This window comes from Haliaeetus leucocephalus, unplaced genomic scaffold (genome assembly GCF_000737465.1).
Source record: "Haliaeetus leucocephalus isolate CR32 unplaced genomic scaffold, Haliaeetus_leucocephalus-4.0 Scaffold577, whole genome shotgun sequence".
NCBI classification, from domain to species: domain Eukaryota; kingdom Metazoa; phylum Chordata; class Aves; order Accipitriformes; family Accipitridae; genus Haliaeetus; species Haliaeetus leucocephalus.
This window is the reverse complement of record NW_010973013.1, coordinates 3,096,214-3,112,241: the sequence shown is the minus strand read 5'-3', so window position 1 is coordinate 3,112,241 and position 16,028 is coordinate 3,096,214. Positions and strand designations below refer to the sequence as shown.

The window sequence follows — 16,028 nt, the reverse complement described above, 5'->3', positions numbered from 1 at the left end:
ATTGATGTTAAAGAAAATACCTCACTAAAAAGCCTCCGTATTTCCTACTTAGCATTTTTCCCCTCCACCAATTAGCACCAAATGTAGTGAACCTTCTGTATTAGGCAAATCACTGAATTCACTAACTGATTTCAAACACAACATTAAACCATCATTTATAAGTACTTCTGGACTGTGACCTAAGAGAGGTAACTGTCGCTTCAATTTTAAATTGGAGCACAGAAGTGCATGACAAGCAGGACTCTGCTGTGAGTATTTGTAAGCTGCAAGCTTTGCTTCTAGCTTATTTTACTTTATAGTTTCATCTCCCTAACACTATCTTGTTATGCACACTGAACCCACTAAGTCAACACTTTAAGGGAAAAATGCACAAACAGTTGTTAGAGTAGGATTGACCTTCTGCTTCCTTCTACTTTCATATATGTCCTTTTCTTTTGGAAGAGGAACCTGATAAAAGCATCCTCAAGTTACAAATTATTCTGTTGACCACACAATGTGTCCTAGGTTGTGCCAGAGAATGAATGGCATCCATTTTGTGTGTGCAGACTTGCCTATGGAACTAAACAATCCTCCTTTCCCTAGTCTTCCCTCTCCTTAATTGATTTGGAGTTGGGTGGGGATGATTAATAAAACGACAAAGTCAATGACCCAAAGGAACCACTAGATTACAATTGAATTAAAAAAAAAATAATCCTTCATGGCAAAGACATAACTGATTACAATCCAATCTAGTAAAAGTCCCTTCTACAAGTCAATGCAATCTCTTTGCCTCAATGAAAGAATTACATTAGCACTCAATAAATTCTCACTAAGATTACAGTGGCCTGCAATTTAATGAGTCCATATATTACACTCAGCTGGAATGTCCTAGTTATAGATGTTAGATGGAAGTTTGAGTTAGGACATTTCTCATTTCAAAGAGGCTTCATATTAATGGTTTCTTTGTAGATATGTATAGTTCCAGTTTTAACATTATTTACTTCAGCACCCAGCCTTGAGAACCCCTCTTTCTTGTCTACATCCTTCAACCTTTCTCTGCTGTAACAGACTGCTAAGCTTTCATCTCTTGGACGCCAGCCACTAACAGTTGAGAAATGCACAGCATTTAAATGTCCAGCTCAAATCTGTAGGTGAAATTTCATCAGATAATGCTTAGTTTCCTACATAAGAATCTCCCATTCCCTCACCCTCCAAAGAATACTAAACAAATTAATAGATTATTGTGCCTGCAAATGGTGGAAGCTGCGCCTTTCTGTCAAGGCATTTGCAGCAACGATTGGTTAGTAACACAAACCTAAGAACTGACCAAGCAGTGATTAACTTGTCTTTCCCATTCCCATAAAGAGAATAACCAAACAGGCCCCGTGAGGTGGGTGCCTCCAGCGTTGCAGAGTACTATGATAATGGCAGGGCTGGGCTCAACAGCAGAGCAAAGACAAAGCCCTGTGAAGTCAACTCTGAACACTGAACTCCAGAGGAAAGGAAGGCAGGGTTGTCTTTTCCCTCTGAAAACCTACACGGACACTCTGAGATACGCAGATCAATCAGGAACCTGTAGTGTATTATCAATGGGGCCTGAACGTTGAAGAGGAAGTGAGCACAGTGACATGGTACTTCACCTTTTCACGCTCGCACCCTCACAGTAGAACTGTAGCTACTACCCCTTGAACCGTATAACCCCAAATCCCTCAATGACAATGTTTTTCTCTGTAAACAGACAAAACTCCATGTATTTATAGAAGGGATTAAGGCAAAACAGAAAGGGCAATCACTTACACTAGGACAAGCATCTTCTCCTTGCTGTCCCACCAAGATATACAAAGTATCATCCTTCTGGAGGTCAAAAATTCCTAGCACAGACACGCCGTGGGACCGCACCATGGTGTTCTTCCCTCCTTTCCCACCAGCAGCTCCATAGCCTGAGATGCTGCAGGAAACAGAAAACAAGAGCCTGGCATCCATGTTGTCCCAGACAGGTAGAAGGTAATACAAACCACTTCTGGGCACTGTTTTGCACACCTGAACTGTATACAATGTCACAGGGCTGTGCCCTGAAGACCTGATACTCTAAATATATCTAAACCCAAAGCTTGAAGACTGAGGTTCTCTGTTCTACATGGACCTGTGAACCTGGGTAGCTACAAAACAGCTTCTTTCACATTGATTCTTGGGCAAACACTTGCTGAGGACAGAGTGAGCAAGTCGCTGTAGTTTCAAACTTTAATATATGAAACACATCTTGTTTCCCAGAAGGCATACCCTTGAGAGGTCTGCAGCAATAAAGTGAAAGAACAGAAGCAGGAGGACCGGTAAGTACAGCACATATGGCTAAAGAGAACATTAAGCAGGAGATTGACAGGGGGAGATCTGAGAAAGCAGACAGCGTAACTGGTCCTGGTAGCATGGACCAGATGGGAAACAGCTCTCCAATTCCCAGGACCAGAGGAATACAGAAGAGTAGATGGACACGACACTGCCTGCAATAAACAAGGCAGGCAAAAGTCCCCCAGCTAAACTCACAGTCACCATGAACGTCTCACTGTCTCCAGCCAGCAGTGACTAGGTTGCATACACAGGCTGCTGCAGTCTCAATTAAGGCTCTGGGACTTTTATTTCAAGCAGTCAAGATTCAGAGGTCTTTCCTGTTGTTGATGTACCCAAAGATTTGGCTGTACTACTTTATTGCTCAGCTCTTCCCTCTCCCTTTCTAAGTACACAAACAATTTACATACTTGAAGCAGCTTTTATCAAAGAATTTCAAAGCACTTTAAAAAATCATGATAAAACACACATCTCTGCTGCAACAAAAACCAGAGTTACTCAACTTTCTGAGCAAGTGAGTGGTGGTACAGCAGGCTCAATTTTGATCTGAAATAAGCTTGTGATCCTCCACTGACATTAGTAGCTTTGCAGCTATTTCCATGAGAGCAAAATTCAACCTGGAGCATGTAAACAGTGACTGCAGGGCTGAGAACACAAAACTTCCTCTCAGCTTCTGACCAGTTACAGTATAGGTGCTCTGCTTTAACTCCTCCTTTCCTCTAGCACCTGGTTGGTCTTTGCCCAGCACAGTCCTGCATGCAAACAGGCTACAAGCAGAACAAACCAGCAGTGCCCATCGTGCATAAGCACCCTGAACAGGTTGGGCAGCCAGCTCACTTTCATCCAGCAACTTGCCTTAACGATTTGCGTGAGGAACTCACCTTGCGATACCGCTCTGAGGCAGCCAGCATGGAGCAGTTCTGATGTCAAAGCAACTATGGAGCATGAAGTGCCTCATAAAGCACATTAGCTCCTTGCAATGTGACATGATTATGTTCGTGCCACTGCTGATAACCAAAGCAATCATTCCTCAGTAAGGCTGCACTGGAGCCAGCAGAAAAAGTGATGGACACAGCACTGGGCTACCCTGAACAGATGCTGCATGAATCTGAAGACTGAGTTGATTTGCTGTAGAATTTTGTAATGGCTAATGAGATGCACTATCAGGCACAGCAAGCTGGCAGGGCTAATCGGCTGCAATTAGGGGCCATATTTTTCTGTGTATGAACAGATTTTGCATACAAGCAATGATGTCAGGAAGTTCAGGAGATCCCATTTTGGCCTCATTCAAAGGCTGCAGACAAACAAAACCCAGTAGATTCAGGTGACAGTCATTTCCTATTCAAAATGGGTGTCACTATTTAAACAGATGCATTATCTTGACTTCAAGCTTTAGTAGGATTCCTTTCCTTAGGCACAACTTTCTTTTACAGGAGGAATCCATTTAACCATATTGGCCCTGAAGAAAGACTCAGACCACCCTGAGTAAATATAACCAGAACACGGAATACTTTCCACTGTCTTCCTCCTTTTCTTTTACTATGATACTTGTAGGAACTGAAAAAGAAATCTGCATCTTCAGGAAGGATCAGGATGAGCAGAGTGCACTGGCTGTGCAAACCAGAGCTGGAGGAAAAATTCCACCTCTGGGTAGCCAGGTCATGGGAAACACTGGAGCTAGTTTTGAGACTATGAGAAAATGCAGTGCCTAGGCTGGCCAGCTTAGAAGGACACCTTTCTGCATTCCACTGTGCTGTGTTCTTGTGGCACCTTACAAGACGGGATCAGAGAAAAGAGAGGACAGTGGAGGTGACAACAAATGGGGCACTCAGCAAAATGGACCAAAGACTTTTGCTTTAAAAATGGAAAGAATTTGGATAATGGATGGTAACATGTAATTTATTACAGTTCACTTCTCTCATACTTGATCATAGGCCTAGATATGGGATGTCAAGACCTTCTGAATGCTTAGAAGGAACTCTGAAAAGAAAAAGATTCTTTTATATTGCCTAACTTTATTGTTACACAATGTGCAGTCCCATGGGAGCAAACCAGATGATTTTGTCCATATCAGCATGTAGGATTCCAGTCTTCAAATGAAGCCACCTACAGTGTGTGGCAGCCTACTCAGACCTTCATAGATGCTGGGGTTTTCTGGCTGTGGTTAACTTGTACTGGTGGTTTTGTGCAAAGTTGAGCTTTCTGTCTTTGCACTTCAATAATGCATATTCTGCCTCATGTTCACACGATCTGTATCCTTCTTATGCAATTATCAGGAATGTAACTCACTGCTCTACATTAGACAGTGTAAACACAGTGATATGGCATAACAACAGCTTTCTTAAGAGCCCAACAGCCAGCTGGATAATTTTATCTCTGGGTCAGGTATACTGGAGATGGCTATCAAGCTAACTTACAGGACCCACAGTGCAGCAGGCCTGCAGGGGAGAGCTAAATACAGGCAGTGGGTCCAGACTCTGGGAAGCCCTAGAATTGATATTGCAACTTGACATTTTCCTAGGGCTATGCTATACTGGGGGACACTGCTGCCCCTTCAGCAGCCCAGAATCAGGAAGATGTCAAGTTAATTTAAGCCCACAATTGCCTCCTCCTTTCCCCAGGCTCTGAATTCTCTACTATAGCCTTAAGAGGTGCAGAAGAGAATGTCATCCATTTATATATAGGTTACCAATGACATTAGCCATCTATTATCTATACAGAACCTAAAAGTCTGTTAGGTCATTTATAGGACTTGAATAGACAGGTCCTCCCTGCAGGACGTGTGGTTTGTATTGTGTAGCAAAAATCTGCCTACAGTTGCACTGGAATTCTGGCTCTTCTTGGGCTGGGGGGTGATATTAAAGAAATGAAAATGTTGTAAGTTTATTGCCTCTTCTCTTTTGGGCTATAGTTTATAACCATATTTACTGAATGCCGGTCCTGAAAAATTCTATTCACCTCAGGCAACTCATTTTTGATAGCTGAGTAAAATATCATTAATGTTCTTTTCATTACCATCAATCCTTGTGGTAATAGGCACTCAGGCAGAACTTGCACCTAGCCTAGCCAGTTCCTCTAAACTGCTTTGCAGTAGACTTCTGTTAGAGACTGACATCTATCCTCAATATAAACATTCTTTTTCAATAAAAAGAAAAAAAGAAGATGCCACTAAGTTTTAACTGAAATTTGTTCTAAGCCTTCAGTGGAGTGTTCTGCTTTGAAATCCATGATACCATCATTGGTTTCAACACGGAATGTTGCATAAAAAACCACCACTAGACAGTCATTGATTCAAACAGACAGTTCTGCTTACAAACTGATGCATGTAGTGGCTTGATGTCACCATTCAGATACAGTGAACTAAACTTTGATTGTACTTTTTTCCCCAGCAAGAGCAAAAAGAAAAAATGATTGGTAAAAATCTGATTAAGTGGCATTGAACTGTATCTGATCATCTCCCTTTGAAAATAACTCCACAGAGGGATTTAAGCATTAGAACCCTCAGCATCACAGAGCCTAACATTTAGGTGGCTGGGTTCCAAAATCAATTCTACAGCGGTGAGCCAGGCTTACAGGCTCAACTTACCTTGCCTAGATTCTAAACAGTCAAGATGCTGAGCACAGCTTGATGCAAGCTGTCTGATAAGAAATGCTCACATATGATTGTGCCTCCTATACCAGGTGGAGAGTGAGCAAACTCATTGTGATCCCAGAATTCAATGGATGGCATATGGGATACATATGCCCCTTGGCCGGGGGAGGTCAAAACACTCAATTTTTGGTTACTTAGAGAGCTCTCCCAACCCATTACCATTTAGGCTAAAGATATGTCTGCCTCAGGTGGTTGTTTCTCTCTCTTCTGTCTTTCACCAAAAAGTTGCATCTTCCAGACAAGAAATCCGAGACTGGAAGGACTGGAAATCACAGAATCAGGGAGAAGTAAAACACATGTAGACCTGGCCAAACTTCTGAATATGGTACTTCATATATGCCCAGCATGTACCTGCAGCTTGGGGAAGTTTCGAACGCAAAGATACATCATGATAATTGGAGATGGTTCTCTTACCTGTATGTGTTGGTTGCTGGTACTCTCCAGATCTGAATGCCTTGGAGAATCCCTTCAGCTCCTACAATCACACTGAGGTTGGAGTTTCTGTAGGCATCGTTGCATTGGCTCTGTGTGGGGCCATAGGGTCCACTGGCACCACATGTTGTGAATAACCAGTGATCTGAAATAAGGACATACACAAAGCATGATCCCAACATCCCAAGATCAAGTAGCTGCTCTGTTCTTTATTCACTCTCTCGATGGACCAAGAGAAGAACTTGGCCCCTGAAGTTTTAGCCAGAACAGATACTCACAGAATTCTTTTAGAAGACTCATAGTGCTGTATTAGACTCAGTATTTGGCAGCTTTTCATCTACATCTCCTGAAAGCTATCACAACTATGAACATAGCTTTACTTTTCCTAAGGCTCAAAAAGGCAAAGATCACAGAGTAGAGCAAAATGCAACACAGACCACCCAGTTTTGGGCTCTGCTCTCTGGGCTGTTAAAGTGCATGCTCATAACCTCAAGACTAGTGCATTTTAGCCCTTTCAGTTTCTACAGACATTTGATAATTTAATTTATTTTATATGGGAAAGCAGATGTTAATTAGGTAAAACCCTGTAAATACATCATCTCAGTGCTTAAAACATAACAATAAACTAATTGTATTTTGAATAATTTACTCACAAGAGATTCAAGTTAAGCTTCAGAAGGCAAAACACCTAACTGAGGCCTGTAAAACAAACATTCAGCTCTGCATGTTCTAGGCCAGATCTGTGGGTGTAAATCAATGCATTCCCATTGCAGCCATTTTCACCAACTTGAAGTACTAGCCTCATACAAATAGATTTCTAGAACAAGCCTTTGCTGATTTGTGCCTCAAAAATCTGATTTTTTAATTTGAATACATGATGTTGAAAATGCCATCCTTTTCCTTAAAGATTCATTATTAGGGCTAGCACAGTTGTAAGACCACAATGCTCTTGTAAAACCCACCCTAACATATTTGCTAGTATATCAGGAAATATTTCATATGTAATCAAAACTGAGATCTAGATGGAAAATAAGTAGACTAAGCAGTTTTCATGTACATTACATGATTTATCATTCATACTTATTAACAAGCTAATATACACAATCCAATAAACTCCATTATTTAATTCTACTGCCATTAAAGACAAAATACTTGAAATACACCTAAAGAACATTATTTCTACAAATTATGTTGGGCCAGCTAGCCCTCCTTATGGCTTTCTCAAAGGGCAGCATTTTCCCACCCAGCTTCCACTAATGCAATACAACATATGCAGACTCTTTCAGTGATGGCACTAATTAGCTCAGACAGAGAATTAACTTGATCTGCTTCTTGGAATTTGCAGCTATTGTCTAAGCAGATCTGGTCTAGAAATGATGGTCTGCATGTGTCTGGATGAGAGAGGCTAGCAGTTTTACCATTACTGTCACTGGAGGGGTTCACCCACCAGAAATACAAGGAAACACATTAGTTTAGCCAGGCACAAGGTCTGAATTACCTTTTCACAAACTAATCCTGAAGCTGAGCTAAATTCCTTCCTATAATAAAGTTCAATGCATGAAATAGATCAAATAATTTGGCAGGACTTTAAGAAATAAAGTGGCTGGCATTTCTGAAAACCCTTCGTAATAGAGTGTTGGCTATTCCAAGAAGCAATGTAAAACTACTACTTTAGGAAAGTGTCCCAGTCTAAGTACTGCTAAGAGAAAATCTCTTCCTTCTTACTGCAAAATCTACACCACCTCTCCCCAAAATTCCCCTGGAAGTGTCTTCTAGAAATTTTGCTATCGTTATTTGTTTTATATGGATACTTACATACTTATCTTACTAATTTTTCAAATCCTTCTGCAATGGGTGGCAGTATAAAGTCTTAAAATAAGTAGATAGCAAATGGAAGATTTCCCCTCTTCTCCTCTGACTCTAATGCACCCCCCCAAAAAACCCCAAGAACAACAGGTCAGAGGGGAAAAGCACCTAAGCAAGCATGGTCTAAAAGTTCCTAAACAAAATGCTTCAGTAGCTCTGATATCGACAGTCTTGCACCAGATGTTACTTATGTTTATTCTTGCAAAAAAAACCCCAAACCAAAGCAAAATCTCACACAAAATGGAAGACGAGAGACTCATTCTGTCAGCTATCACAGTGATTTAACACTGCAGTATCCCAGTGGGCTAAGCCACCCGCACTGAAACATATGTTTAGTAAAGCAGGCAGGTAAGTGTCTTCGTTTGGAACAATAAGAAGCCATTTAGATGTCTCTGGTGAAACATCAAACATGTTCCCAAAGGTAGAAGCAGGTGACCTTCAAGGGGACAATAAGTCCAAAACATGAGAGAATCAAAGTGGTAAACTGGAAGTGATAAAACCTAGGACAGACCACAGCATGTGGATACTGCTGCTATGGTTAAGCTTTGTATTTATGATTTACTCCCTTCAAATAAATCTCATTCCTCAGGTATCTGCTTACCTGGCCTTGGCAAAAGTATCTCTAGACACATGTAACACACAGCACAGCTGGACCTAAAACTGGCAGCTCTTGACTCCCACTGGGTTCCAGGGACAGGGGATCAATGAACTACGTCTTATTCCAAAATGCTTTTCAATGCCCCTCTGTTTCCTTACAAGCCCAATGCCCTGGTGGAACAGAACAAAAATACCCTCCTGCTGCAAACATTATGTCTCCAGACTTTGAACTGAAGCATCCAGAAAAAACTTTTGTATTTTCTGCCTTTTGGACCAAGTAGAGGGGTCTCACTTCCAGTGCAGAGTCAGTATCAGGGTAAGAGCAAACAGTGCTGGTAATTTAAGATTAGTGAATGTATATCTAAGCTCTTATACTCTGGCTTTTAAAATAGAGTATGAGAGGTTTGGGGAGTGAAAAACCATAGATATATTGTGCCAGGGAGCATGATGTAAAGAACCTGAAGATGACTGAGCACAGGAGGTACTATCTCAGATTTCAAAAGTGGTCCTGTTGCAATCGATAGAGTGGTATATACAAGATCACATGTAAAGCCTCCCAGGTTTGGCAGCTGCTGCAGTCAGTGCTAGCAAACATATTTACTTGCTCTGTTCAGGTAGATGGTAGATAGGAATGTTTCAGAAGTAGCAGAGCTGCGTACTGACCTTTGTCCAAAACACTGCAGGAAGAAGTCTGGCCCAAGTGAAGCCCATGGGGAGACTGCACCTGATTTGAACCAGCGCGGATTTCAGTAAAATCTACAGCCAGGTATTGCATGATCTCCTCATTTGTCACTGCTGCACTGACTTGCAAACAGTCCTCCTCCTGTTTATGTGCACTTCATATTTGATACTGAAAGCCAGTCCAACATGTAACAGCTTTGTTGCTGAATTAAATGGGACAGAATATGTCATGGGAAGAAGTCACCCCTCATTTCAACACAATTAGGACAGATGGGTCTTAGTTACAATTCTGGATACAGACTAAAAACCTTGCACTTCCCTCCGCCTGCTCTCTGAAACGTTTCACAAAGCCAACCCTCAATTTGCAGATGTAACTGTAGCCCAAAAGCTTAAACCACTAACCCAGTATCAAAACAGAGTACTGCCTATCTTAGATAAGCTACCATTTCTTTTTTTGAAGTAAGAATAACCATTCGCTCCCTGTATTGACTTTCTCCTGATTCTAGAAATGACTGCCGCATGTCTCATGAGCTCAGAGAAAGCATTTCTACAAGTTGTTTCATGCCACAGCAGTTTACAGTAATTCAATTTGAAACATTATTTTGATCTCCAAAGACTAAAGCAGCAGCACTGAATCAAAACTCCTTAAGCAGCTAGGTGAGAAGCACAGATTTTTTCCATCGGTGCCCAGCTGTGGTCTGTTGCATACTGCATGGCATACCTCTTCTTCCTTCTGCAGCATGCAACAGGCTAACGTTGCCGGCACCTCACGCTTACACGATGGGAAAAAAGCAGGACTCTCTGATCTAAATCCTCCCAAACAACTAGCAAATTTTGGAAGTTTGCCCAACTTCACACAAGTTACAGGTGCCCAGTTTACAGAAACAGCTGAGCATTCCCATGGTGAAAACTATCAGGTAGTTAAGTGTAGGGTCCCTATATATTCTGTCATTGGTAGTTGCAAGGTGCTAACTTGCAACAAGAAATTCCTGTTTAAGGTGTGGGAAAAAGAAAAGAAGTGAAGATTACACTGAAATTCTGAATTGGGGTACTGTATTTCAGTGAATAATTTATACATCAGTTCATTTGATGGAATCCCCACTTTCACTAGAAACGTGGCAGAGGAAACATTTGGTCCTCTGCCTGTTTACTCACACACTTGCCCTATTCAACCTCCCCAACACATTGCTAAGGTCCCAGCAACATTTTCCAAGAAATGCCATTTTGGCTCTATTAAAACAGATTTTAAAAAATTCCTTCTTCCCAACTTTTCTTTCCAAATTAGATTTACTGATGTATTTACACACACAGTCACTCATGCTTATTTTTTTTTTTGCACAGCAGAAATTCTAGTTTTCACACAGCTTGACTAGATACGTAAAGTGCACAGCAATCAAGGCACTAGATTTCAGCCACAGCAAAGGGGAGTGATGTCCTGCTCTTGGAAAACAAAAAGAACAAAACCCCACAAGACTTAAAATGACTAATTCATTTGAAGCTCTGATACTATTTGTGGCCCAAGGCAGTACTGCTGCAGGCACTGCTGCAAATAACAACCAGCAACAATGAAGAGAAAACAGTGGAACAAAGCCTAAAGCACATCTGTACTTTTAACATAGAAAGCAATTTCACTGGCACATATAGCACATAAACTCTGTATCACAAACCAGACATAGGCATTTTAGCTATACCTCAAGGGCCTAAATGTATTAACTGGCATTTGTTAAATTAAGCGCATTTGAACCGAGGTTCAACTCATTCCAAACCTAAACTTTACTGTGATTTGAGAAAATTACCAACGAAGCACCACGCTACTTGGCTTATTTTGGAACCTAGAGTAACACACTAGTGAAATGCATCAGTGCTTTAAAACAATGTGTAGGCAGTTCGTGGAACTTGCTGCCACAACCTCTATTCAGGCCCAGAGGTTATTCCTACTTCCAACAGAGTGAAAAAAACATTAATAAGGGCTATAAGGTCTCATGCATCATGGGCATAAGAACCCCAGTGGCTAAACTTCTGGAGGTAACTAATTCTGTTTGTTGTCCCTCAGGGAGTTCATTTTCTCCCTCTAAGGCAGTTGTCATCAAACTTGATGCCATGAACAAGCAGAACGCTTGCTTCATGTATTTGTAAGAACATTCACAAGCTCCCTTACAATATTTGGCCAATATGGGAAATCAGAGGCTCACAGGAAACTGCCCATCTTAATCTTCACTAACATTTGGCTGCCATTGGCACCATGATATGAGTGGAGGGATATACCTTTTACTTAGTGCATGAACAAATCTCAGTTATGCCTTACCAGTAATTCCAGGGTTGGTCAGTGCTGAAAGTCTGTAGGCAAAATATACTACAAGCGTACATAAGAAATATGTTCAGTGATGTAAGGAAGGAAAAACCTTTCAATTTTGCTTTGGGTTCTGTTGTTTAACAATGTCCTGTGTGCAGTAATTTGAGATTATTACCTTTTACAAGATCAAGTTTGCCAGAGAATAACAGGGTGGGGCAGGGGTTTGAAAGATGATGGTAAATGGCAAAACTAGGTTGTGCTCACAATCACAGTCCCTGAACTGCTAAATGTGTCTACAATGATATTAATGGGATATAAAATGATCATAGGAATTAGTGAGTCTTGCCAGCAATACCAGAACCAGTTACACAGGTACAGCTAGACTAAGATAAGGACAGCTTTTCAACTATTTATGGAGTTACTATTTCTGCCTCTGTCTTTCCATTTTCTAAATGAGGGCAGCAATAGAAGATTTGGACATGTTTTTCAGTTCAACAAGAAGATGATCTGCAGTGATGACAAATGAATGCCAGATTGATCCTGAGTATCATTTCAAAGAAATACTCAAAGCATGATTCATGCTTTATATTTTTCTTAAGTGTCCATATAAAGGGAACACAACCAGGGCATCCTTGTAGGAAATTATCTGTGGTCAGTATGACAGGGCAAGGGCTGACTTTGAACAGCAATGAGAACAGCTTGTTTCCTGCTACCTTCTGGACCCAGAAACTAACAAAGCAGCATGAAGAAAACTAATTTCTTTTCTATTTTATGTTTCACTTAAAGACATAGCAGGAGTCTTCCATAAAGGATGTTAAGTGAGACATGCTACTAACTTTTTGCAACTTGTTCATAATTAAAAAGGAAGCAGAAATGCATGTTAGATAACAAAGATCAAGTTGGGTGGAGGTGGCAAAATTATTTCAAAACCTTTCCTGAGATTTATAGCAGTTTCTGCACAATTTAAACTGCTATTCTTAAGAGCAGGCAGCTTTAAAATTTAGGTCTAAAATGTGTTAATTGCCCTGTTTATTTCAATTGTATGATTAAATGTGGAGAGCGGTTATACCAATTCAACTCTGCTATGTTGGGATCTGGTTGTATGTTGATTTTCAGTATTGCACCTTTGTTATTTTCAATCCTACGGAGAAAGCAAGTGTAAACACAGCAATAAAGAAATTCATGCCTACATAATCTGAGATCCCACCATCCGTCTCTGAGCATTTTCTACCACTGTTCAGGATGCTACCTTTGTTGGGGGGAGGGCGCTGAGCTGTTATTCACTGTGTTAATTGATGCTTAATACAGAAATACAATTCTGCAGATACCTTTATTGCATTATGCCAACAGTTCAGTTAGTATAATTGCACACAAAGAGAAACCAAATGTAATTTTCTTTTACTTAATACTCGTTCCGCTGTTCCTTTCAGCTCCTTCATCTGATTAACTAATGTGACTCAGAGTTCTTCCGAGAAACAGCTATGTAAGTACTCGTAAGAGGACTCTCCCTGATGCAAAAGACAAAATCTGTGCAACCACTAAGTGTTGTGGGGAAGAGACTGGAGCTGAAGGAAAACAGTAATCCAGTCCGGATGAGAAAATCATTTGATGACAGTTTCCATGCAAGAAACTATGGTCGCACAATGGCTGGTGGATATGCAGATCAGATGGGACAAAACAATGCAAGATTTGAGGGGAAAAAAGATTAATATTTTTGTACATTTCCCAACACACCATTTTTGTACTGTGTGCCCTGACACGAGTAAGTTGTCAGTGGGACAGATGAGAAGCTGAAACATCAAAAGAGAGGCTATCCTCATGGTATTTACAGCCTATTCAGAAGCACCAGAAATCTTTAATTAAAGCTTGATTGCTCTGTGTATTGTTATCTACTTTTGCCTACTGAGAATCCTATTCTGTCTTCTCCAGTTTCCATGACAGTAATTTGTTTACCTAGAGTTCCTCATTATTGCTCACTGTATCTTTATATGCCTGAATTTCCCATATTCTAGCCTTGTCTATAAAAGGAAATTGCATTGGTTTGATATAAATTGGCTTTTTAATTGGTAGTTAAACTCACTGTACAGAGATGCTACGGTTTGAGTGGCTTTCAGTTTTACTTAAACTGATACCTGATCAATTTAAAAACAAAGCCAAAGTAAGCTTGGTTTACATCAAAATAAACAGCACACAGCCTTTTGTACAGACTCAACCATTTCAATCAAAAATCCTAGTTCCACTAAAGTTGCTTCAATCTTCTGGTACACACAAGCTTTCTTACAACTTTTTTGCAAGCTTCTTCCAGAATCAATTTTCACCTGCAACCTTTCAGCAAGAAGCTGGCATTTCAGCAAATACGTCATTAATTAATTGAAAAGGAAAGCATTTGCATTGCTCTGAGATCATCTATCTAATGGCCACCTTGCACTGCAAGTAACTGTGTGACTTGAAACCTACAGGAATTTTTCTGTGCTGGTCCCGGTCATCATCGAGAAACTTGAGAGCGCAACACCACCACATTAGTTGTAGTAATTTGGGGTCTTATTCTGCACAGCGCATTCATCATCCCACGTGTGACACATGACAGTAGTTAACAGACTTCTGGGAACTTTAGGATCTTTCGCAACGTGGCTGCATTATGTGTTTTGAACCTTTGGTGTACGTATCCTGGAGGCATGCCAAGCCACGACAAGCACTGGCAAGGCTGAAGAAGTAATTCACTGGGTACAGGGCCTGAGAACAGAGGGGCCAGGGAGGTTGGTGGTGATGACTATCACTTCTGCTGAAAATGGATTCCCAAGCACAGGCAAAACCAGCAGATGCATGTAACAGGTTGTTCTCAGTTACAAAGGAGCAAATCGAGGCCCATACCCTTGAAAGCAATGGAGCTTCTTTGGATTTTCTGTCAAGTAAACAAAGTGGCACCTGTCTTTCAGACTGTACTTCCTGCTGTGTAGGCTGAGCTGGCTTGGGGACTTGGGGAGGGCATTTTATTATCCTGTTGTCTCCTCAGCTATAGGAACACAGTTCTTTGTTTTAATATAATTTCTTAAGAAGGAAATATTATAGCATGTGATCCATCACACAAGCCAAAGATCACATTAGCTGTAATTACTTTTGGCTGAGCTCATATTGGTCAATGCAGTCTTTGGGACTTCAGGGTGGCACTGATGCTGTTGGTTCACTTGCACAACAGTAAATACGTGGCCATCAAAGTAAAGGCCTTGACAGACTCAGCCTGAGGTTTCTTAAATGCATTACAGGATGCAGAAAGAAACAAGATTAAAGCTGGGTAAAATGCATAGCCCAGGGACCAAACAAGCATCTGCAGCGTTTGCTGAGAGCAGGGACTCAGGAACACAAAGCAAAAAGGTGATTCGGTGCTGTGGAGACCCTCAGAAATGCAATGACTTCCCACTGCAAGAAGCTGCAGCTTAGCTTCTCCGATTTCTGCCTTGTCTACGCTGAGGGCACAAAGGGGAGAAAACTGCTGTAAGAGTGATTTCGAATCTCAAGGGCTGGAGACAATTTTAGACAGAACATGAACAGGACTGAGGATCAAGCCCAGAAATTAGGCAAACTGGCTTAGATACCACAGGAATTGCCTTGAATTTTCACCCCAAGGTCATAACAAATGATTTGAATTGCTCAAAGTACCTCGGTGACCTTCTGTTCTACCCCCATGCAATCTGACTCCCATTACTTCTACTATCCAAGCATTTCTTTAAATTGCATTCATCAGATAGGACAGGGAGCAGAAGGGCTAGAAGATGTTCTATCATTTCAGGTCTAGTGAGAAGTAGGAAGTAACAAAATCCTCAAAGAAACCTACAGCCACAAGATTTCTAGCCTAACACACACACACACACTTTATATTAACTTTGCATCCAAACTTCAGGCCAGTCTCCAATCTGAACCTGGGTATCTAATGGCTTTTGCGTTACTAAAACAGTAGGTACCCTGGAAGGAAATGTACAGTTGCCTTGGGGAACTATATCACCACCTAAGCCTTGACATTCCTATAGAAAGTCAGCCAGAAGTCCATGATCTACACCTGTGTACAGATCCTACCACAAGATCACTGACCTAAGAGCAATTCTCAAAGCACCTAAAAGTAAAAGGTGGCTCCACTTACAGGCAGGTATCAAAGGGAACACTTCAAAGGATCCTCAAAGAGGCTGTACA

General features: G+C 41.1%; 1 protein-coding gene across 1 annotated transcript in view; it reads right to left on the bottom strand.

The window, feature by feature from the left end:
* ALK (anaplastic lymphoma receptor tyrosine kinase) overlaps positions 1–16,028 on the bottom strand; it is a 219,971-nt gene that overhangs the window by 26,091 nt on the left and 177,852 nt on the right. The window contains exons 11-12 of the mRNA XM_010577848.1: positions 6,389–6,551; positions 1,777–1,927 (exon numbers count right to left, since the gene is read on the bottom strand). Coding sequence (XP_010576150.1) covers positions 1,777–1,927; positions 6,389–6,551 — 314 coding nt within the window. The remainder of the gene's footprint in view (positions 1–1,776; positions 1,928–6,388; positions 6,552–16,028) is intronic.